The sequence below is a fragment of the Emydura macquarii genome, unplaced genomic scaffold (genome assembly GCF_026122565.2).
Source record: "Emydura macquarii macquarii isolate MOO-44397 ecotype Brisbane River unplaced genomic scaffold, CSIRO-AGI_Emac_v2 contig_2417, whole genome shotgun sequence".
In the NCBI taxonomy this organism is placed as follows: domain Eukaryota; kingdom Metazoa; phylum Chordata; order Testudines; family Chelidae; genus Emydura; species Emydura macquarii.
This window is the reverse complement of record NW_027132554.1, coordinates 645665-670425: the sequence shown is the minus strand read 5'-3', so window position 1 is coordinate 670425 and position 24761 is coordinate 645665. Positions and strand designations below refer to the sequence as shown.

Below are 24761 nucleotides of genomic sequence, written 5' to 3'. Positions count from 1 at the left end.
ATACTAGTTGGTCCCAGTCTGCCCTACGAGTCCTAGAGCGTTGCCTCTGATGCCCAGCCACGCATCCGGCTCCCTCGCCGGCTGTTTGATTTTGAGAGAGAGACACTACAGTCGCTGCTATCGCATGTAAAAGGTTTCTACCTCTTCGTTTGTTGTCTTTCTCCAACAAATGCAAAGGGACAATTCCCAGGGCGCTTCTAAACAGACCTGTTTTTCTTCTCAGTCAAATATTCTTCTTGGCTTTTTGGTTAAGATTGGGTGTCGCTTTATGACTTTTCAAACCAAACGCTGCACTTTAGGATAATGTATGCATTCTATCCAGATGTATAGAGTTTAAAGAAAGAGTTTCTGAATTTGATCATTTTTAACATTAGCTTTAATAAAAATGTATATCTGTTCTTACTAGTTCAGTGTCTGATACGCCCTGATAGTCCCAGATAAACCCCATTAGATCAAATCCATAAAGGCAAGGTCTGGCCTAACAGCTATGATTGCAATGTAGGAAATCTGTACACAAGGCTCTCCTTGACTGTGACTTCCTTTCTGCTCACCCCCGCCTTCTGATTCCATTGTAGCAGTGAAATATTTCCAGCCAGCCAGTGGGATTTTCTGAGTTGGGCTTAAAATCTCTTTCAAGAAGGGGGAAGAGGTGAACGCTCCCAGCCCCTCAACTCTGGGCTTATCTGTGTGTGTTTTGGGGGGCTCAGCCATTACAGGACTGGGGGAGGCAGTGAGAATTGCCTGGCATTTGCCAATGCTTCTTGTATTGGGGGCCAGTTTACTGCTGCTGGTGAGACACTTGCTAGGGAAGTGGATGGGTGTTGATTCGTCTCAGCAGTTCCCTCGCCAGCTAAAGGTCCAACCCTGCAGTCCTAACACAAGTCCCATAGACTACACTCACCTATGGGCTGCAGGATTTAGCATCCCTATTAGCAGCAGAGTGTTTCAGACCTGCCTGCTGGTGGATACTGCTCCCGCGGGAGCTCTGAGTTCTCATTTGCTCTCAAGCCACAGAGCTGGGTTCTTGGCCTGCATAATGCGTGTATTGCTGTGGGCAGCTGACCATTCCTTTGGGCGTTGTAAGGACCCGATGCGCCGTGGCAGTGAACGTTACGCTGGTTTTCTTTTGTTCCTCAGGGAGAACTTCTGTTCCCAACCTAGAAGAAGAAATCGACTTCTTAGCCGACGTGCTGGCCAGGCAGGATGCGGCTCGCCTCCATCTGCTCCAGGATGGTGAGTCCAGACGTTGCCTTCCTGCTCTCCTTAGCCTTTTTTCTCAGTCACTTCCATGCAGTTGCACTGCTTTCCACGGCCAATGTTCAGACTAGACCCCTGGAACCAACAACTCAGACATTCCTTGCAAAGGCCGAAACCTGGGAAATAAATAAACGCACCCCCTCCGAAATGTCCTGCTTAGGAAAGGTTCAGTTTTGCTCTCCCTGTTTTAAGTTCCTGTCCTGAATGACTAGATTTCCAGGGAGGTGTTCCTGGCATTTCCTGGGTGGCTGAGTTGGGGAGAAAACAGGCCATGGAGTTTTCGTTGCTCTGCCAGCATCATATGATGGGGCTCCTGAATTCAGCAGGAGCAAAGCCAAGGGCCTGGAGAACACTTGCGCTCGCTCATTTGGAAACAAACTCGAGACACTCATCCTCTAGGCATGGCAGGGCAGGGCAGGCTAGTGGTTAGAGCAGGGGACCGGTGTCTATTCCTGGCTCCACCACAACTTTGTGTGACCTTCGGGAATTCCCTTAACCTCTCTGTGCCTCAGTTTCATGATTTGTAAAAGAAGGATGACCTCTCCCTTGAGATTCTTAGATGAAGGATGCTCTAGAAGTGAGCATGTTTGATGACTGGCACAAAGGCAGGTGCTTTGTGGGAGATACATTCCCTACATTGGAAATTTTGTCTTCTCTCTTTCCCTTTTCCATCCCAAGAACCGGGATTTCTTGCCACCTACCCTCATTTCCCAACAGAAGAGGTGCCCAAACTGCTGATGCCAAGGCAATAAACTTTCCTTTTATGGCTGTATTTTATAATGGGGGGTGGTGGGGAGGGCACAGAGTTGGAATAAAGGAAAGCGGCTGCTGACTTCACATTTCTTTGGTAAGTGATTCCCCCACCAGCTATGGGGCCCAATCCTGCAGTTGTAACATGCGACCCATGGAGCACGGTGGGAGTTAAGTTCCCCTAGGGGCTGCAGGATTTAGCCCCTCTATTAGTAAGGGGTATGTTGCAGGCTTTCCAGTTGGTATGTTACGGGGTTCTGTGTTGCATCCTCGTGAACAGCAAGACCATGCCTCCTGGTCAGCAGTAAGACATTAAACACCATTGGGGGTAGCGAACTTGGGGCATCTTCTCTGGAGACCTTTATTCTTGCGGGACACAGCAACTGGTTTCGCCTCTTTGCCCATCTCTCCGCTCCCTGCCCCCGAGCTGGGTGTTGGTGGGACACGCTGCGTCTGCTGATGCTCTTGGTCTCTGCTTTCTTGCGCAGAGACCCTGGCCCCGGCAGGGAAGCACCCTGAAGCCCCGGGGGTAAGAGGGGAATCCCTCCCGAGGAACAGAGCGAGCCACAAGGCTGTGACGTCTCATCCCCCCGCTACCACCAAGCCAGTGAAGAGCTCTCCGGTGGAGGTGTTCCACGTCACTTCAAATGACATCCTGATACTCGGTAGGTGCAGGCGTTGGAAGGGCAGGATGGGCCCTGGATTGGTGTAGCACCCCTAGGCTTGCCACTGTGTCTGTGAGGGGCCATGGGGCAGTCGGGCTGTGAAGAGGCGCTTTGCAGCTCAGGCTGGACTCTCCTGGAAGTTCATTGCGCTTCCCAGTGGGGGAGATGGAACTCAGACTGCTTGAGTCCCGCAACGTTTGCGTCCATGGGGGTTTACCGCTGTACGTACCTGGCACGATAACTGTACCAGAGCTGCTGCGCTGTGGGTGCATGTGAGCAGCAGGTCCCAGCAGGGTTACAAGGCACGGAGGGGTTAGTTCTCAAAAGGGCAGCGAGGGAGCCCCCACCAGCAAACCATCACAGCCCATAAGGACCCTCTCTGTCCGTTTTCTGCCGTCTTGGTCAGTAACATCTGGGTGGGCTGAACCTGACCCGCTGACGATCTCTGCACTGTGCTCCTTCCTCTGCAGGGATGATCGTGGCATTCTCGGTCGCCGGCATCATTGCTTTAATTGTGGCTGCGATCTGCTGGTGCAGGTAAGTGGATAGGGACCTCGTCCTGCAGCAGGGAGAGTGGGCCCCGCGTCCGGTCAGATACTTAACACCCATCGCTGTGTAAGGCACAGTGGTGATGGGTGCTCCAGAGGCAGGGGGGATGGGTGTCAGCTGCTTGTGAGAGTTTGAAGGCAGAGAGATGCTGTTTGCTTAGATAGACGGTAACTTGTGACAGCCAATAAATATATTCTAGGAGACAGACAGGCTCCTTCCGACACTATCTGATTCCTTATTGCTTTGCCGTGACACTTACATCCTGGATCAGCGTCCCATTATGGTAGAAAAGCCAGTGAGCTTACCAGATCCATAAGGATCCAGGGTAGCCACCATAAACCAGGAAGCCTCCTGCACTGCTTTCCAGGGGCAGATCACACATCCTGGCCCAGTCCACGCAGCCCTGCTGAGAAACTATGCTACGATTTGGGTCAAACTGTTTTTCAAATATTTGTTGTTACTGTTTAAAAAAAAAAAAAATAAACACAGAGAATTGAAGTGACGTGGCTGTTGCCATTAGAGATACGCAAAGGGAAACTCAGGAGAACAATCCTGGTGTTGGTTTGGGTTTTTTAGAAGCATCATGGCCTATTTTAAGATAAGGGGTCTCTTTCTTGTGGGGACTAAATCGTTCACACCTGCCAATCACTCCGAAGATGCAAACGTCACAAAGGCTGCATTGATCGCAGGTGGTCACTAGAGCCCTGTTAAATGGCTTGACGCTGCAATGGATGACGTTCACTCGAAAGAACCTGGGCGCTGCTCGGCTGGATTAGCCCAGTGGCCTGTCTTTGACAGTGGCCAGCCCCGGATACTTCAGGGGAAGGAGCAAGAAACCACGTAGGAGGCCCATGTGGAATAATGTGTTTCTCCTGAAGATTCCCTCCTGTGCTCCAGCACTGAGAGCGATGGGCTCACACTCTAAAGCATGAGATTTAATATTCCTTCCATCACTCATTTGCACGAGCTACGGGAACTCCGTTCTTGTTATCCATATCAACCTCTGGTCCCTGAGGTCTTGGCCTCAATGGCAGCCTGTGGCAGTGAGTTCCGCAAGTCAGTGAACAAATTTCCCTTTATCGGTTTTGAATTTCCTGTGCTCCATTCCACTGAACACCCCCTTGTTCTTGTGCGGTGGGACAGGGAGAACAGAAGCTCCCGATCCGCCTTCTCCAGACCGTTGATTACACCCGGGTGCTCCTGACCCGGGCCTGGCCTCTTTGCTTGGCTCTAGAGAACAGGCAGGCCATTGAAATGTACATGATTGCTTCTCTCCAGGCCTGGGAGTGGGAGGATTGTGTTTCAGTGCCCCCTGCATGGTGAGAACCAGCCAGCTCAGCGCGTGTGTAGGGGCCTGCCCTGCTGATTGAGCCCAGGCCCTTAGGTAGCTCAGTATAGGGGCGAGGTTGGAATTTGCTGCTGCAGCCGCAAGCTGTGGTAGCTTGGTTTTGAGGGGGAACGGTTGAAAGGGCTTGTCCCTTTAAGTCCTTCCTGCCTAACCAGAGCCTTTTCCCCTCCGTAGGCTGCAGAAGGAAATCAGACTAGCTCAGAAAACGGACTACCCGGTTCAGAAGCTGCCCGGCCCCCTGCCGTACGACAAGATCTCGGTGAGCTGCTTGGGGCCTGTTGGCCGTGTGGTCCATTTTTGTCACTTGCAGTTGTATTTGCTGAGCAAGCCCTGCAGGGGTTAGTGAAACGTAAAGGGGGGGGGGGGGGCATACAGGTATATTTTTTTAAAAGTCCTCTATAAGACCCATCTCTCATTCGATGCTAAAACCCATCTCTCATCCTGGCCTCTGTCTGGGCTTCAGTCTGTATCGGAGGCTCTGTGGGCCATGGAAAGCGAGCCACTCTCTGGAGTCCTGTGTTCACATCTCCTGTTTTTTCTTTTAAAGCCTGGGGATCAGAAGCTGGCTCAGAGCGCCCAGATGTATCACTACCAGCACCAAAAACAGCAGATGCTCTCCATGGAAAAGTAAGTGGCTCCTTCCCGCTACCAGAGAAAGAGCAGCTGCCTTGCCTGCTGCCGGCTGTTAAGGAGGATCAGTCTGGAAGGAGGCTCACCCACGTCAAGAGCAAGGACCCTGAGCTCTCTGCAGAAGTTCCCAGTGCAGGAAATGCCTGGGCAGGGGGAGCGGGTGCCTGCAGGATGGTGCTGTGAACCCCCAACCCTGTAGCTGGAGGGTGTGCGTTGCTAGCCAGTGCTGGGTTTGCATTGTTGCCACTGGAGAGTTGTTGAATTGAAGAGGAAATTGCCCCTGTGGATTTCACCCTCATATCCACGTGCCTCTCTCTTTTCAGGCATAAAGAGGAGACCAAACTGCCAGACTCAGCATCCTCTGACGAAGAGAACGAAGATGGCGATTTCACCGTGTACGAGTGTCCGGGGCTGGCTCCTGTAAGTTGGCAATGTGTGTGCCTCCTCTGCCCCTCTCTGCAGGAGTCTCTCAGTGTGCTCTTGCAACAATTCAGCCTCCGAACCTGTGTGAGCTTATCTCGGGAGCCACAGGGGGCTGCCTAGACCTGACCTAAGACACTGGGCGGGTGGGGAGGAGAAACGGGACCTCTGCATTTGGGATGAACTTCCAGGCAGTTCTGAGATCCTCTCCCTTAGAAAGAAGGATTTGACTGGTTTTGCAATGAGACCTTTTTCAAATGGCCCTCGTGCAAAATCTCCTGCTTGAGATCCCGACCCCCACCTCCTCCCGACTTCCCCTCACGCAGACCAGGCTGCAACCAGTGCCCGATTCAACCTAAGCTGAAGGCGGCCCCCCACGACGCTTCCAATGATCCTCTTCAGAATCCAGACCCTGCTGCTTAGTAGAGCCGGCGGCTGGAAACTTCCCCACGAAACGGTTTTCCCGGCGGAAAATGCCGCTTTGATGAAACCCGAATGTCTGGCGGGAATGTCTCAGTTCAGTCGAAACTTTCAAAGGGAAATTACCAAAGTCAAAACCGAGGGTTGGTCTTCCCAGGAAATGCGACATCGTAGACGCTCACTGCAGGGACAGGAGGGGTTCTCCTGTCAGCGTGTCAATCTGCCTCCCCAAGAACATTGTCTACACCAGGGTTAGGTCGGCTTAACTATGTCACTCGAGGGGTGGATTTTTCACACCCTGAGTGACGTAAGTGGGTCAACTTAACTTCCCCGGTGGGAAAGAATTCTTCCGTTAACCAAGCTACCGCCTCTCAGGGAAGCTGATTCACTATGTGAACGGGAGAGCTCCTCCCATTGCTGGCGCTGCTTCAGCACCACTGTAGCATTTTGAGTGTAGACAAGCCCATAGCTATGCATCTGTGGTGCAGATGCAGTCTCCACTGATGGAATGGGCTGTCCCGTCACTGTAGGAACTCCATCTCCCCGAGCGACAGTAGCCAGGTCAACGGGACCTAGCCGCGGCTATGCCTGGGGTTAGATTAGCGTAGTTACGGCCGTGGATTTTTCACACCCCTGAGCACTGTAGCTATGTTGATCCAATTTTAAGGGTAGACCAGGCCTCAGCCTGCGGGTGGAAACCCAGTCACTGGTTGTGCCTGGCATTGCTTGTTCTGAATCTCTTCCCCACTGCTCGGCAGTGAAGGCGCTTCCTATCTGTCAGCTAACTAGGCCAGGGGCCCGGGGTGATAGTGATTAGATCAGGCAAGGAAACCGGGTTTGCTCCCCCTGAGATACTGACCAGTGTAAATGCCCCACATGGAGTTTTTGTGGCTGATGTACTGTAAGGCAACCTCAGGTGCGAACCCCCCGATTCTTTTCCTGGGCGGGGCTACTGTCGGCCCCCCACCCATGGCAGCCCTTGCCAGCCTTGTTCCAAGCCGGGGTGCAAAGAGGAGCACAATGCATCAGAAAGGGAGCTTTCGTGCAGCCTTTCACATGGTAATAGCTGTCCCTGCCAGGCCATCAGGACCTAGATTAAGGGTCATCCTTACATCTTTACAGCCCATTAAAGGGCGGTTTATCGCACGCTGGCAGTCTGGGGACTAAACAGCCAGTTCCTGTCGGATTCTCAGCTCCTCCGCACTGCAGAGTTGCAAACACTGGCTCACGGGTGGTTTTTTAAAGCTGGCCTGCAGTGGCGTCCCCCGTCCCCCAACCGGCTGCCATTTCCTCTCCCCTACTTCCCCGCTGAGAGACGTCAGCCGTGTCCATCTCGGAGAGTCCCAGCTGGGTGCGCTTTCTCTCGCCTCCCCCAGCCATCGTATAGGGCAGCTTGGTCCGGGGCTGCTCACTTACATCTCCTGGGAAACTTGGCCAAAGTCCTGTGATCGACACAGCCCAGGCAGGTCAGACTGTTGTCAGCACAGGGGGGGTGGCAGAATTCAGGGGCCACTGGAGCCTGTACCATCTACATGCTCGTGCCCTCCCCAGCCCTCCTCACAAAGCCAGGATGGGACCCAGCCCCGGGAAGTTCCATAATCTGCTCCTCCCAAGGAAATGTGACGTCTCTCGGACAGGCTGTGTGGCCCCGTGGATAGAGTGCAGGATGGGAACAGCTGGGTCCCAAGCCCAGCCATGCCTCTGACCTACTGGGTGACCGTGGGCGAGTCACTTCCCCCATCTACGCAGCAAAAAACCAAACCCCGCAGCAGCGCGTCTCAGAGCCCAGGGCTGCAGGCTCAGACTCGGACTTTGCTGCTGAAAATAGCTGTGTGGACGGTCCCACTCGGGCACTGAACGCGGCGAGGAGACGGGTGTCATACCCTGAGCAGGAATGTCTACCCTGCTATTGTTAGCTCCATCGCACAAGCCTGAGTCTGCAGCCCTGGGCTCTGAGACTTGCAGCCACGGGTTCTCCTTGCGGTCTCAGGGCATGTCTACACCACAGCAGCACCATAGTGTAGACGCTTCCTACATGGATGGAAGGGGTTTTCCGTTGATGTAGGTAATCCGTCTCTCCAAGAGGCCATAGTAAGTCAAGGGACGAAATCGTCCGTCGACCTAACCGCAGCTGTACCAGGGCTTGGACTGACATAACTACGAAGCTTGAGAGTGCAAAATTTTTCAGAGCCCTGAGGGTGATGGCTGGGTCTCTCACTGTAGACCAGGCCTCCGGCCGGTCTGTGCTACAGACCTGAGACGTGATCCCGGATCCGTGCAGCTGTGCCAGCAAAGTCCCTCCTGCAGACGCAGCTGCAATGGCAGAATCGCATGTGGACTGGTGTCGCTTGTTTCGCTCATGAGGGTTGGCTGTGTTTTACCGGTGCAAAGCGTCAGCACCAGGAGGGCTCTGGGGGTATAGTGTGTAAGGACAGCTACACTGGGACAGCTCTCCTGGTGCAGGCACAGCCTAAGGCGCGGCCCACACTTAAATTTGAGGTTGACATAGCTATGGGGGAGATGCAGCTAGGTCAATGGAAGAATGTTTGTCATAGGCTGTGTTACACAACGGGGCTATGCGTGGCTGTGTTACACAACGGGGCTATGCGTGGCTGTGTTACACAACGGGGCTATGCGTGGCTGTGCCACTAGAGTCCCTGTGGCAGACGTGTGGCTTCAGTTTCCCCTCCCCCTCTTTGAGAGTCTAGTCTGTTTAAACTGGGAGCCCTTTGGGGCAGGACTCTCTCTCAGTGGCTGTCTGTGCAGCGCCTGGCACCACACAGCCTTGATCTCGGCCAGGGCGTCCAGGCACGGCTGTGATCCGATCGCTAATGAGTGTAGCACTGCTGCACTGACTGCTGGGAGGATGAGCGGCGGAGGCTAACGTCCTAACATCAAGTGTCTCCGAGTGAGGGGAGGCTGAAATAAGCTGCTGTGACCTCTAACCTGCTGGCTTCTCCCCCTCCCATCTTCTTTCCCCGCCAAATCTCTGCAGACTGGAGAAATGGAAGTGAAGAACCCCCTCTTTGACGACTCTTCCTTACCCCATCCGAGCCCCAAGTCGCACCAGTAACCTCGCTCCTGCCCGACCTCGCTACGGACTGGGGTGCAGAATGCCAAAAACCTGACCAGGCAGAACTCCAGAAACTCGGCTCCTCCCAAGGGACTCCGGCCGTGACTGCCGCTGGGTGCGCGGCGGCTCCCCGGACTCGGCCGCCAGACTGTTAGACCCCCTCTGTACACACCAGCCAACAGCTTTGGGGGTGCGGGAGGGTCACTGCTGTTTCCAGCTGCTCATTGTTCTTTCTGTTGTGATCTTGCCCCTTCCCTGCCCTGCGTTCTGTGCATTATTTCAGCTGCTTGCTGCTCTCCGGCAGGGCTGGGAGCTCTGGTTCCCTGGGGTAGAAGTGGGCAGCTGGTGGCCGGAATGATAGCGCAGAGGGTGGCAGTGTCTTCACTTTAGGGTTTGTTTTGTTTGTTTCTTTTGGGGGCTACAGGTGATACTAGTGATAGAGCAGGTGCAAAGGGGTCATGGGAGGGGATCAAGGAGTGAACAGGGAAAGTGTCCCACCCTCGCACATGCCAGTGTTGCAGCCCCAATGGTTGCCCAGGGGAGCAGAGTTGATGTGTACGGTGGCTGGCACGGCCGCTGGAGCCCAGGAGCTGGGTTGCTGAACAGGTGGGAAACTTTCCGAGCAAAGTCTGGTATCGATATCGTGGAAAAGAGCCACGAGGATCTAGTGACAGGATCCCAGTGCGTTCCTCCACCAGAAATCCTCTCCAGCCCCGAGCGCCCTTGGTGCCCAGGTTACATGGCGTCATGCCAAAAGCAGGAGCAAAAGAAGCCGGGGGTGGGAACTAAGAAATGGGAACCAGACCTCCCCAGAGCCCATCCCAGTGAGCAAAGGGGGGATACCCCACCCCAAATCACAGGTGTATCTGGCTTCCCATTTGGGGGACTCTAGACCCCGGTGCCTTTGTCTCTCTGTCCATGGGAGTTGGGGTCTGATACAGCAAGTTTGCCCTATCACTGAATTCTGCTGTGATGCAGGTTTTATAAACCCATGTTTGTAGCATTTTCCACCAAATAACCTGGCCAGGGCGCACACACCTTTCTGGCCATCTCTTCTCCTTTGTTGTATAAAACGGTTTGTCCAATAAACCAGCTATGCAGGTTTCTGATGGTGAATTTCTCAGCCGGCCCGACTTTGATTCTCCCATTAAAATAAGTCTCTGGCCTCTCTGGTTGATTTCATCACTTACTGTGGGACAGAGAGCTATGGAGTAGGTGCACAGAGAGACCCCAGTGCTGTGAGTTAGTTGCTGGAAATGCTCTTTGATGGGTCCCTTCTATCATTCTTCACTGGCCTGGCTGTCCTGGGAGCCAAAAGAAAAACCACCATCTTTGTGCGGTTCCTATGGAAAGAGTGAATTCCATTTGCTAAACCCCAGCAGTGAGTAACCTTTCCGGTGCCACCCCAGGGAGACGAGAAGGCCCAGTCTCTTTAATGGGAAAAGCCGCAGATGATCACTGGTTCGGAACTTTAAACTGGGTAACTTTTAACCTGTTCTCAGTGTGGCCTGGGGAGGGATCACGCAAGGGGCAAACAGCAACAGTGGAGGCTTACAGCTTCTAACTGGAGCTTCTCCTCCACCACCCCCCGCCACAGGGCGGTGTGCTGAATGCCAGCAACCAGGCAGGGGAGCCTTGTCCTGGCTGCTTCAGAGAGGGTAGTAGCAGGATGCAGAGATTATTCCAACCACGGCCTCATTTGCACACCCGTTCTCAGCCAAGCTGTGCCGGTGTCCCATGGCGGTGAGCCCTTTCGCTTAGCAAGCACGGGCCAGTGCACCTATGCAATCTTCTTCGCTCAGCGGCTCTCAGGAGCCCAAGGATTACACCCCGTTGACCTAAAATGGGGCAGATTTCTATTTCTCTTGAACTGGAACACAAATGCCTGGCCTGCCTATGGAGCGTTGCATGCTGGGCTCTGGAGTCTTTGTGGGATGCCTCTGTGCTAACGATGAGGACAGCCTCGGGCCCCATTGTAATACTTCCCGGGGTCCAGCTACTCTTGACTGCCATGGTAGCTCACCTGTGTCTCTGCCACTTGTGAGTGTCACTAGCAGGCCAATCACAGTCCAGGAGAGGTAAAGTTCCACCCGTTTTTGAGGGTGCAGTAGGGTGCAGTGCATTCCCCCCCACACACACACACACCGAGGCTTCCTTCTTTGGCTGTAGAGGCCTCCATGGACCCCCAATGCTGAGCCCATCCAGCGCACACAGCAACATCTGAATTGCCACGGATGTGGCCCAAAGTTGAATCTCAGGTTGTTTCACTCACACGGCTCCACATCCAAACCCCATGCATGGAAGGCTGAGTTCACGCTGTAGCTTCCTCCTGTCACCCCTCACATCTGTCCCTCAGTCAACTGTCCGGAGAAGAGCTGGAATCTTTGCATGTGTATGAGACACACGTACAGACCTGCAGCGAAGAGCTACAAGGCTCGGCCACTAGTGAAGCAGACGGCACCAAAGTGCCATGGGAAACACACTGTGCACGGCAGAGCCTGGGTAAATTGCGTAGCACCCTGTGGCACTGTGTGTGTGAACAGCTGCATGACGATGACACAGCTGGCTGTCGACCAAAGCCTCGATCGCAAGGTTTTATGGCTAAGTTGTCACTTTACCGTTCCGTATCCTTACTGTAGTCTGTTAATGTAGATTCCTGACACTAAACCACCCTTGTTGTATGGACTGTATTTTAAAAAGAAAGTTTTATTAAATGATCATATTTCAAGCCAATGTACAGTGTGTGGTGTGTGGGAGGGGAGCTCTGGTGCTGCCTCTTGGTTTTAGTTTAACAAAATCTATCCACAGCCCCGTTCCCCTCTCAATACTCTTGGTTGGGGGGTTCTACGGCCTGCCTAACTCCATCTGGCTCATGCTTTCTGGAGCGCAGGGCTAAAGGGCCTTGCCAGATAGCCCTTCAGCTGCAATCGAAGTGGGATATGTTGGCTACAGGGGAAGGAAAACAGGCAAAAGTGATGGAAATTACCCGCGCACTCTTTCGTATACAGTGTAACTGACATATGGTTTTTCCTTCAAAATCGGGCTTAAAGAATCGACTGTAAAGACACACTCTGTGCTTAGTGGGCAGAGTGTGCCAACGCACCCATGATAGTCCCCATTCTATCCCTGTGAGACTCCCTGCCCGCACCGCCAGTCAGCAGGCAAAAGCTGCAGGCCAGTTCTTGCGCTGTGTGTGGGGTGGGAAGCCAGCAAACTAAGAATCCTGGGTCCTACCCCAAGTTCTCGAGGGGAGTGTGGTATAATGGCTACAGAACCTTCTGGTCCTGTGCTCTGCTTCTATTCCAGGCTGCCTCTGGCTCCTCCATGGAACCTGAGTGCCAGCAGGAGAAACTATGAAAGCACAAGAAAGACTGTTTCCATGCTCTCAGTTCTGCATCTGGTGCCACAGTGCACCAGGAGGAGCAATTGCAATGAAGTCCTGGCAGACCTGGGCTGAAGCATGCTCAGTGCAGACTGACTCTTCCGCTACCAACAAGTCTCTACCGTCCAATGTAACCAGCAATTTTCAGAGGTTCGTGGCTCCTAAATTTGGATGACAAGAGGCGCCTCTGATCCTGAGGCAACCCCTCTGTCCAATTACAAGTCTCTACTCCAAAGCCACTGATGCTTCCCAGAGTGGTCTTAAGAATTTTAACATGAGCAAAATGACATTTTCCCCTAGTGTCGGTTGCAGTGTTGGTGTCATCATATTGGGCCCAGAATATGCGAAAGACAAGGTGGGTGAGGTAACAGCTTTTATTGGACCAACTCCTGTTGGTGAGAGTGAGAGACTTTCAAGCTACCCAGAGTTCTTCGGATAAGAACAGCACTGTAGCTGGAAAGCGTGTCTCTTGCACCAAGAAAAGCTGGGTTAAGTAAAAGTTATCACTCATTCACTTTGTCTCTCTCTTTTCCCTAATCTCTTTCTCTGAAACAGCTGAACAGTTCCTGCTGAAACTGCCCAAAGAAGTTCAGCTTGAAGCAAACAGCAGCCACGGAAAACTTTAGCTGGAATGGTTTACATTTTGCAATGTTGTAAGCAACTCAAAACAGGGTCTCATAATGGAAAGTACTGGCCAACCTTAACTGTCGGTGGTGCTGCCAGCATCGCCTACACTGACGGCCCCGCTTCAGCCAACAGACAGCATCAAGTCTGAAAAGTGATCTCTTCCCCCCTGACTCCCAGTAGTACGACGCAGGAAGAAGACGACGACCCAGGAAGGTTTTGGTAGAAATGACTCTGTTTATTCACAGTGCAGCTGTTTCCTTTGCAGGCTTGACTTACTTCAGGGTAGTTTTTTTCTGGTGTGTGGAGGTAACAGGGAGTCTTGCACAAACATAGAAGAGGGCATCACTTAGAACTGAAAGTGGCTTTAATTTGCGTCGCAAAGTCCTTCTGAAAGCCAGGACCAGGGGTCAGTGCAGGACTGCATTACATGCACTTCTCCAGGACTTTGATTTATAAACAGCCCATTGACTATTCGCCCACTCACCTATAACACATTGTTCTAGATGTTCTGTTTAATCTCTTTATTCCTAGTTGTACCCTGCTATGCTATCTCCTTCCCTCCTGGGTCTATACACTGCAATGCTGGGAGATGGCTGTGATGTCCCCACTTCCTTCTCTAATTAGTCATTGTTTAGCCAAGCTAAACATATTAATTCCTTTAATCTTTTCTCCTTAAATCAATCCCTTTGGTCATTGCATGCTAACTCACACTGATCCACTCAGTATTTGTATTCTAGTAGCATGTGGAGGGCAGTGTGTCATTGGTCTCTCTTTAGCGTATCAGGTCTGTCATTCTGTAACTTAGTTTAGTAAATTGGCTTTGCAAAACCGGGGGGGGGGGGGGGGGGGATTCTTTTGACTGAGGCTTGGCTACGCTCCAAAGTTAGGTTGACGTAAGTTGCCTTGATTCCACATATTCGTGCATGCGTCTACACTCAAATTTATCGCCTCATAATGTCACCCCGTGAGAGTGACACAGTAAAACCACCTCCACAAACCGTGTTGAGCCATGGTCGACCTACTGCGATCAACCCAGTGCGAGCGTAGACCCTACGTTGTATGACCTACGTTGACCCTAACGGTCCTATATCAAGGCCAGGGAGGCCAACAATCGACTGGGTGCGGCACCAGAGCCCTGCCACTTCTGCAAGGAACGGATTGCCATGCTTGGCAGAGACTCCATCAGCATCCTGCAGTCCACTCGGGATACTCTGGAGGAGCCTGAGACAGAGACCCCTGCCATGAGGAGAAGAGGGGCGGAGGGGGGGACGCCAGCCATCCTGCAAGCCAGGACCTGTTTGAGACTCTGCCACAGTCTCCAGTCCCGCCAGGTGAGCAGGGATGAGCCTGATGAAAGGGACGGGAACTCAGGTGAGAGTGTGCCTGCATTTTTCCTTACAGTGCTTCAATTGAAAGCTGGTGCCTGCCCCATCCCCAGGCTAACCAGACAAAGGTATTGACTGTTCGTTGTTTTACTTCGCTGAGAAGCAGCAAAGGTACAAGAGAAGCAGAGTTTTGCATCTGCTGTGCAGTGCCCCCGTTGGGTTAGGCGGAGGTGGGGGATGAGGTCCTGCAGAGCAGTTTATGTACACACGGAGGGTCCTTTTATCCTCCTGAGAGATCTCAGTGAAACGTTCAAGGCGCTGCTCTGCGATCCTCTACTAGGAAGGGCTCCCTGATTTCTTCCTGCATGGTAAGACACTTTCCCACACTGCTCTGCAAGGAGTTCGGTGGCACCAGTGCAGCAAACCGGCTCGTGGCATACCGGCCCGGGATGCCTGTAGCAGCTGAGTGCAAGATCAGCTACAATCACTGTCCCTGCACAGGATTCATTGCCATGGCCCTAGATGTGGACCCGTGGAAATAGTGGCCATCATTTTGTAGCTTCACACAACAAAACCCTTTGTCCCCTCATCTCTGGTGGGCTGTGCTTGCCCAGGCTGGGTTGGAGATCAGTGCTGTGCTGAGGCGTTCCACGGGAGGTTTGTCAATCAGCATTTCTTATGAGAAGTGTTTATGGGAATAAGGAAAGGGAGTTTTGGAATGTATCCTTCCCTTTCCGTTGTGCCTGTCAATTCAATAAGAACGGCCATACTGGGTCAGCCCCACGGGCCGTCTCGCTGCATTTCCTGTCTTCCGACAGTGGCCAAGGCCAGGTGCTTCATAGGGAATCAACAGAAGAGGGCGATTACTGAGCGATCCATCCTGTCGTCCACTCTCAGCTTCGGGCAGTTAGAGGCTTGGGGCACCCAGAGCATGAGGTTGCATCCCTGGCCCTCTTGGCTAATAGCCATGGATGGACCAACTCTCTGTGAACTTCTCATTCTTTTTTGAACCCAGTTACAGTTTTGTCCTTCACCACATCCCCTGGAAACGAGTCCCACAAGGTGACCGTGCGTTGTGTGAAGAAGTATTTCCTTCTGGGGTTTTTGGGTTTGTTTGGTTGGTTTTTTTTAAAGTTTGCTGCCTGTTAATTTCCCTGGGTGACCCCTGGGTTGTGTGTTATGTGGTAGATCTCGCTGTTTTTATCAGCAGCTTCTGTTGTGGAAACCTTGAGGGGTGCCCCCTCCACACCCAGAGAATGCTTGACCCTGAAGAGAAGAGATAAAAGAGGATTCGGGAGGGTCTCACAGAAAAAGATTGTGCAAGCCGGTGTTGTATCAGACCAGGAACGCTGGGCTTGGAAGGCCAGTATGCCAGACAGCATGGAGAAAGACAGAGAGAAGAGGAGAGAGGGTCAGAAGTCCCACAGCACATAATGGGTCTTCTCAGGCAGCAAAGCCAAATGCTGCAGACTGGTTGACCTACTGGTCCAAAACTCCTGGATTCTCCACCCTTTGCAGTCCTTGGATAACACCACGGCCATATGCTCCCAGAGCTGCATCCTTACCCCTAGCACCTCACCCCAAGCTGGCCACAGCAAAGAAAACTACATCTTCACATCTATATCTTCACATACGCTGAGCTGGGAGAACCAGAGCTGGTGTACACACAGCCACACCTGGCTACATATAAATGTTTCTCACCTTTCAAGTTTTAAATTATTACCTGTTACGTTGCAAATCTGTGTAGCGCTGACGGGGGTTTGGTTTTGCACTGGGGTGGGGGAAACTGCAGGAAATCGAAGTTCTAATTTTGGAGAATTAAATTCTCTTTATTAGTTCACAACAACCATTGCAGACTGCATCGCGGCAGTCAAAGCACACAGGGCTTGTAAATGCACCACAGCATTCATCTTGTCGGGAAAATACCCAGTTCTATTTATAAATGCATGACAAGCTGAGACCGAGCCCACAGGAACTGTGCTCTGGAATCGCAGCCAGTCAGCACTCTGGTGCTTTGCAGCCTGCCCCCTCGGGTCTCCACAGGCCAGTGCAGCCGTCTGCTGACTCTGGCCTCAGAGGGTCCAGCAGCCCAGCTCTGCCAGAACTCCCCCTGTGATCCCCCCTAGATGGGACCCTGGGGAGTTCTTCCATGCACCCCGCCTTGCAGTCAGAAGCGATTCACAGCCAGGGTGGGCATCAGAAGGGTTTATTAGATCTCAGGATCACAGCGTAGAAAGGTTTTGCTAGCAGCTTAACTAGGCGTTACAGCAGCGACCACCTGAGGAGCTCCAGAGCCCCCCTCCTTGGGCTCTGCTCCTGGGTGAACCCCCCCGCAGGGCACTGGCTCTGCCTTCCAGGCGCCCATCACCCCTGCAAGCCATCCCCTTGCCTCTCACCAGTTCTTTGGAGACAAGGTGGCCACTCCTCTTGGTCTCCACCTGCCACAACCTGTTGCAACGGGTTGGGCCAGGGCAGGGGTCCTGGCTAGGTCTGCGTACGTGTGGCTAGGGAAAGCAGATCCACCCGCTAGTGGTCTCTGACATGATCACACATCCGAGTCCCATCACCGAAATACATGAGTAGCATATGGGGAAACTGAGGCGCGCACACAACCAGCACTCAGAGAAAACCCCAAGAATATCTCCACTGCGTCACACAAGCACTTCACCCTTCCTAGCGGCACCCAAAGGGCCAGGCCTCGAGAATGCTCCGGCAGTGCACGCTAGTCTGGCTGACTGCTGAAGTGCTCTTTCAAAACCTCCCTCGACTGCACGGTGCCACACGGGGCTCTTGTGATAGCCCTGATGTCTGCTGTTCAAAGGCAGCCAGGCGCGCCACCTCCGTGGCAGCTTTTCCTTTGCCTCACAGATGTTCTGCAGGAGCCAGCAGGCCGCTGTAACCAGTGGGATGGTTTTTTTTTTCCTGTGAGATCCAATCTACTGCTTTTCTCTGGTTTCACAAGCAGTGGATCACGGGAGAGGCTTCACCCATATCAGTGTGGGCTGGTCGGGGAAGGTGCATGACGCTCAGGTCTTTGAGGACAGAAGCCTGCTCACTGAGACGTTCTTTCCCGCGCAGTGGATCACCGCTGGCGATATTGAAGCGCCCAGGGTGATTCTGGGGTACCCAGGCTACCCTTTGCACGTTAAACTGTAAACTGGCCACCTCAATAGCAACAAGGAAAGATTCAACCACTGGCTCGGCAGGTGCAGAATGACCCTTGAATGCGCTTTTGGTAAACGGAAGGGATGCTGGCCTGTGTACGCAGCCCTTTCTGCTGATGGTCTCTGTGGCAAGGCGGGTGGGTGCCAATATAAGGATGTTCATGCCAGCTTTTGCCCCACCACAGTTCAGGAACCCTATCACTGCAGATCCATCCACTGAGTCCTGCACATAGCCAAGCGTCACAGCTCTGTGTACGATAAATGGCCCCCCGCACTTGCATAACAATGGCCCCCACTGTGGATTTTCTATCTCCATAATGGTTTCCCACTGACCGTTCTCCACTGTCAATGCACCTCTCGTTCTAGTGTCCACGTGCGGCTGTGAGATCGGCACGCAGCTCCAGGGAAGAGGCCTTTCCCAGCCAAAAGTTCTGCAGCCACTGCTCGTCATCCCAAATCTGCATTACGATGTGATCCTGCCAGTCAGTGCTTGTTTCTCAGGCCCAGAAGTGGTGTTGCACCATCTGCAGCTGCTCCGTGAGTGCCAACAACCACCTTGCGTTGGTTCTCCCTATGTCCTGCAGCAATCTGTCCTCCAAGAAATCCTCATAGCCGAGGTTGGTGCGGTACTTCCTGCAGATCTGCAAATACAGAAGAATCGTATGTCCTATATTTGCAGCGTTCGTCAGAATAAGGCAGAGCTCTGTGGCTTCCATGCTTCTTCCAGAGACCGACAGTGCTGCAGGTTTGTGGGATTTTCAGAAAATGGTGTGAAAATTATGGGCTTGGGATGGAGAAAGTTGCGGGCTGGGAACTTGACCTCTAGTTCCCAGAGATCTCTGAGTGAGCTATCACTACCCCACAAAACATTGCAACGTTGTGGCTGCGTGGTGCCAGGCAGCGCCACATGTCACGCTGGGCTACCACCCCGTAGTGCACCGTACGTCAGACACAAACACTTCTGGTGAGGACACACAGAGCTGACAGAGGCAGCCAAGTATGCACCCGCTCCAGTGATGTGCAAACGTTGGCGGCTGTGCGCCGATGGAGTGAATGTCGACCACAGCTTGTAATGCAGACCTGGCCTGGGTCTCAGTTCCGTTGCACTAAAGAAGCCCGCAGTGCAATCTCTGTTCCTGGGCTACACTTGAGTTAGCGCTGTCGGTTCGGTTAGGAGTGTGAAATAACCATGCCTCTAAGCCTCCATAGCTATGCCTGCAAAAGCCTTTATTATGCCATCCCAAAAAGCATTTTGCTGGCATCCCTTATTTCATTCAGCAACAGATTTGAGCTAACCCCCCTGGTTAACATGGGGCGGGGAGGGGCTAAGGGCGGGGTCACAGACCCAGCTAAACAAAATTAAATCAAGCCAGGTCACTGAGGGGGGGTGCACTTGAAGCACTTCCTGGCATAGCTACAGCTGCAAACGCTTTCTGGTGTAGACAAAGCCTCAGTCACTAGCACTTGCTATCCAAATGAATCAGAGGCTATGGCTGGGCGAGGGGATCCTACATATCGTCATCTCTAACTGCACTGCACAAGACAGCGTGGTAGACAATGCAGCAGAGCACAGCCACAGTCGCAGACTGTAGCTGGAGGACTAGATTTGCAGTTGTCCCCGTGCATTACTCTCTGAATGCCTGGGCATCCTTTCGTAGCTTGATTTCTGTTCACCAGGATCTGCACCAGAACAATAGTTTTGCTGTATCATTTTTTGACATGACAAGTTTTCTGAGGTGGGGCCAGGGGAAGTCAGGGAGGAGCAGCTTGTGTGTGGTTTGCTTTACTCTAGAAATTAGTCTTATCTACATCGAGGGTCTACGTGGTTCTAGCAACAAATTTTTTGGTGGCCTCAGAGTGCGGCCCCTCAGCGAGAGCCTGCCCCGGGGAAGGTGGGTTGGGAACTCACGGACTCCCAGGCTCCCCATGCCCCAGCCAGGTGGGGGCAGAGGAGCTGCCCCGGGGAGCATCCCAGTGACCAAACGCTGCAGCCATCTCACTAACAAAAGCCACCTCTAGTGCCATGTGCACTGGCCCCACGGGTCTCCAGAAGTGCTGCCCGGAGCCCTGGAGAAGACTGAGTGGTGCAGGGCACTGATCCCTGCTGGCAGCGCCGGCACCAACATCAAGGTGGGGCAGCTCACTGCCCTCAGTAACAGCTGCAACGGGCGGGCACTGTAGGAGGGGCTGCTGCTTTGCCCCCCTGCTCCCCGTCTCCGCCCGTGCGTTGGAGGTTGTCGTGGACGGTGGTGGCCAAAAATTCTTCGGGTGGCCGCATTTGGGAAAAGCTAAGTAGCGATGCTGCCTTAGCTGCATTGGAGTAAAAGCCCGAGTACTGCACCAGGGATAAGTGGGTTGCACTGATGCAACTTGCTGCCTCCATCCACGTAGCTTTAGACTGAGTGTTTGAACTGATTTACCAATGGAGACACCAAACCACCTCGCAACTTGCTTTTCCTGGAATACCCTGGAGAACTGGAGACTAAGCAGATGCTGTCCTGTCCAGGCAGTGAAATCCCTGAGCAAGTGAGAGGGGAGGGGATTTTTAGTCAGTTTTTCAATTTTAGATTCATGGATTTAAAAGCCAGAAGGGCTCATTATGACCATCTAATCTGACCTCCTGCATCTCCGAGGCCAGATACCTACCACTGATTGCTTCTGCAGCAAGCCCATCATGCTCTAGCCCAGAAGTTCTTTTTAATAAAGACTTCCAGTGCTGGAGAAGCCACTATGGCCTTACGTAAATGTTTACTACCCTCCCTCTTAAACTTGCACCTTATTTTTAGTCTGAATTTGTCCAGCTTCCAGCCACTGGATCTCATTCCGCCTTTTGCTACCTGATTAAAGAGCCATCTGTCAGAATCTTTTCCCAGCTAGGGACTTGTAGAAGGTAATCAAGTCGTCTCTTAGCTTTCTGATCGCGTTTTAATCTCCCCTCTAAGGAATGTTTTCCAGGCCTGAATCATGCTTGAAGCTCTTAGCCGAACCTCTTCCAGTTTTTCAACATCTTGTGAGTGTTGACATTCTCTGGTGATGGTCTCACTAATCCTGAATACAGAGGTGAGAGATCACCTCCCTACTACGACTAGATATTCTTCGGCTTATCCACCAAATGATTGTATTAGGGCTTGTTTACGCCTGTGCTTCTGCCGGCAAAACGTTTGTCGCTCAGGGTCCTGCTGACATAGTTACCACCCCTCGTATAGGTGGGAGGAGAGCTCTGCCCCACTGACATAGCGCTTATGCTGGCAAAACTTATGTCGCTCAGCGGGGTGTTTTTTTCACACCCCTGAGCGACAAAAGTCTTGCCGGCAGAAGCGTGAGTGTAGACGTCCCCTTAGCTACAGCATGGCACAAGGCGCTCGTGTTCTGTTGGTTATCTCCCATCACATCTAAGTCGGTTTCAGAGTGGCTGCTTTCCAGGATACAGGCCCCCATTTTATTAAGTGTGACCCACATTCTTTGTTCCTAGCTGTACAGTCTCACTTCTTATTTGGCTGTGTTAAAATGCAAATGGTTCAGCTGAGCCCACCTTCCCAGCCGATCCAGTGTAGTCTGTATACCTGGCCTGGCCTCATTATTTCACTCCACTACTTTGTATCCTCTGCAGACTTTACCAGTAGAGAAGTTGTTCCAGTGGTTTATTAGCCTCCCTGATATTAAAAAAATTGCACCTTATGTCCAGTCTGACTTTGTCTGACCTTCTTCTTGATGGAGATACTGTATTAAGACTCTCTCTAGATGAAGATGGCGGGACACAATAGACTGGGTTTTTAATCACAGCGTGTTGAAGATGGTGAGCTTTTATGTTTGTCTGGCTTAAATCCTGATGCTAACAGAATTTCTCCATCCCCTAGCCCGGCCTTCAATAAGGAAATTCACACCTGTGCAGTTTAATCCAATTATAGTGCTGAAAACTTCTGTTTGCACGAGGACAGCACATTGACAGTAGGGCACTGTGCTGGCATAATTAGCGTAAGAAGGATGGGCTAGCGCAGGGGTAATCAGTTATTTTTTGGCAGGTCCAAGTGTATAGACTCATGGACTTTAAGATCAGAAGGGACCAATATGATCATCTACTCTGATCTCCCGCACAATGCAGGCCACAGAACCTCACCCACCCACTCCTGTAACAGACCCTGACCTATGAATTTCTTGGTCAAGGTATAGTCCAGGGCCAGATTCCAGAGAAAATAGTACAAAAATAATAACAATAACGATACTAATAAATACAAGGATTTTGCGGTCCATTCAAAAGCATCTGGCAGTCTGGATTTGGCCAGCTGTCCGCCTATTGACTACCCCTGGTCTAGCAGGCCCACGGGCCGTGGAATTCAAGAGACTTGGGTTCAACTAGCAGTTCCGCCACAGACTTCCTATGTGACCTTGGGTGAGGCACTTAACCAGCCCTGTGCCTGAGTTCCTCACCTGTCCAACGAGACTTCTCTAACCCCTCTGTGAGAGAATACTCCTGCAAGGTTCCAGTCTATTAGTGCTTGAGGAGATTCAGATTCTCTGGTGAGGGCGGCCCTAGAAGTGCACTGAGGCAGTTACAATGGTGTGAATCTTTAGCACAGGGCAGGACAAATCTAAAGCTGACACTGTATAAGCCCTACACCGTCCTCGAAGTGTTTCATTTCATTCTGGGCTCAGAAGCGACAGGTGTCTTGTCTTTCACCAGGTGTCATTAAACTGCGTCTGCTCAGCTAACCCCTTCACTTCATCCTTTTGGAGCAAAACATAACTCTGTTTAGCGCAGACTGGCTTTTAGCAGCGTTTGCTAAAAAAGCATTTAAAATGGATTGGCCCCCGGGAGCCTGGCTTTTGTTGTGGCACCCACCAGGCCAGCCGGTGTGAATGTCAAGCTCTCCCTCTGTGAGCACAGCTCCTGGCCAAACTTTTCAATAGCACCTAGTGTGTCGGGGGGGCCTTGTCTGAGGGCCCCATCTGAGACACTTCAAGGGCGCCAAGCATGCACCCTCTGAGACCAGGCCTTCTCAGGGGTGTCTCCAGTTGTGAATTCGAGTCTGTCTTAGCTAGTCAGATACTGCTTAGGGCATGAACAAGGCTCCACCATTCCTCCTGATCTTGTGCCATTCTTAGTATGTCCTCTATGTAGCTAAGTCTAACACAGTTCTATGATGCTGTACCTTTGCCCTCTGACGGAGGGCTTCCTTTCGTCTGCCCCTTTTGTGTCCTCTTCCAGCTGCCCTTCGTCTCGAGGTGGGCACCAAACATCTTGGCCTGGTGCCCAAATGCCAGGGCATTAAGATGCAGTGGGGGGTGTGAGGGTGTTTTACCAAAGCGAGTTACCACTGGCAGGCTTTGTGAGCATTGTGGCAAACTCATTTCTGCAGTTCTTCGCCTAGCAAAACTCCCATTGGTGTCAGTGGGTCTTTGGCCGGTTTGGGGACCTCAGCTCTTGGGCTGGCATTAGAAGATGGATTTATAGGGGGGCAGGCCTACAGTCAAATGCATATCTCCGCCTGCGGCAGCACGTCTGTTGGAGCCCAGCAGGGGTTGTGCGCTTTCCCTTTGGGGAAATGCTACTTTCAAACACAATAAATGGCTTTGGCTAAACGGGACCGGGCAGCTTTTAGCAGCAAAGAAGGTCCAGTCACTCAGCGCGAGCAAGCTGAACCGAGCCGCTCCAGTCCCAGGATGACCCCGGGGACAATGACCGCAACACCTTCCATGAGCCAAGAGAATCACCACATTGAAATGTAGAGCGAAACCCCACTGACCCACTCAAAGAGTGCTCTGCACAATGGGCCGCCCTTCTACAAAGAGCCGGTTCAAAGTCAACGGCTCCCCTTCCGCTGGGTCCTGTATATGAAAGGGGAGCTGGAATGTGCCTGAGCCGCTTCCAGGCAGGATGGGTTGATGGGCTTCCTGCGGGGGATGGAGTGAAAAAGCAGGTTGGGGGAAGTCGGAGGGGGGCCAGGCCACAGAACAATAAATCAAAGGGAAGAGGGCGATTGTGGAGCTGAAGGATCTTCTAAAAATGTCCCTTCCCCAGCTGGAGCCTGGGAGGAGTAGAGGAGAATCCCTTGCAATTGGAATCCTGCAGCGTCGCTTCCTCATCGCTCACAGTGAGTGCAGGGCCAGGGATCTGGCAAAGCCGGCTCAGACTCTGGCTTCAGCCATGCTGCGTAGGCATTGCTGCACCTTCCTGAAGGGGTCGTACCCTGAGACCCCATATGTGAGACTGGAGTTAGGGGATGCCAGGGTTTTCTTTCAGACCCATCCCTGGTGCAGACATTTTCCAGGAGACCAAAGAGTGCAGTCCATGGCCAGCACCTGCATTCACAGGGGCTGAGTGTGTAGGCTTTTAAATAGAAATGGATGAATGCAGCTTAGTCCAGCGAGACTGGAAAGAAAAGAACCCCTACACCCAACTCCTATGCACCTCACAAGACCCCATTATATTCCCACCGTTTGTTCATTTCTCCCACTCTGCTTAATTTAGGCAAGAGTTCTGTGGAAAAATAGCATGTGCTCATGTAATCAGTTACTATCATAAAGCACAAGAGTGCTGAACTCAAGTTCTACAGGAGTTTAATTCTGGCATTTCTTAACTCCTGGGTGCCTGACTTTGAAACTTTAATGTTCTTTTACTGTCTGATGGTTTTTGTTCGCAGTGAACCCTTTATCTTGCAGTCGTACCAACCCAATCAGGGCTCGTGGCGCTAGGCGCTGTACAGATACATACTGAATTGCAGCCCTGACCCCAGGGGTGAAATGCTGCTGGTCCCACTGAAGTCCATTGAATTTTACTGGTGATCTCAGCAGGGCTGGGATCCCACCCCTCTGTCTGATGTTTCTGCAATTCGGTGCCACATTTAGGGCGTTTTTTTTCCTGAGGTGCTGAGCACTTTGCAGAACCCATTGACCTCAGCTGGAGTAAGGACACTCAGCGCTTCTGAAAATCAGGCTTCTTATCCCCACTACAGGCAACTTGTGCCCACTAGCAATAACCCAAAGCAATTGTATAAATCAGTAACAGCCACCCCCTCCATTCAGACCCTGCGAGTGGCTCAGTCCCAAAAACAAAGGAAATGAGCTTTTCAGACTTATCTCTTTGCCATATCTCTGAGTGAGAGACTCCAAAGAAAGAGAAACAGCAGTTATCAACCAGGCAAGTTAATCAA

At 52.2% G+C, this 24761-nt stretch overlaps 1 protein-coding gene across 1 annotated transcript in view; it reads left to right on the top strand.

The window, feature by feature from the left end:
- NPDC1 (neural proliferation, differentiation and control 1) overlaps positions 1 to 11840 on the top strand; it is a 108173-nt gene extending 96333 nt beyond the window's left edge. The window contains exons 3-9 of the mRNA XM_067561476.1: positions 1138 to 1233; positions 2496 to 2672; positions 3143 to 3209; positions 4744 to 4828; positions 5117 to 5196; positions 5523 to 5619; positions 9035 to 11840. Of these exons, the coding sequence (XP_067417577.1) occupies positions 1138 to 1233; positions 2496 to 2672; positions 3143 to 3209; positions 4744 to 4828; positions 5117 to 5196; positions 5523 to 5619; positions 9035 to 9112 (680 nt within the window). The 3' untranslated portion in view covers positions 9113 to 11840. The remainder of the gene's footprint in view (positions 1 to 1137; positions 1234 to 2495; positions 2673 to 3142; positions 3210 to 4743; positions 4829 to 5116; positions 5197 to 5522; positions 5620 to 9034) is intronic.
- Positions 11841 to 24761: the final 12921 nt, after the last annotated feature.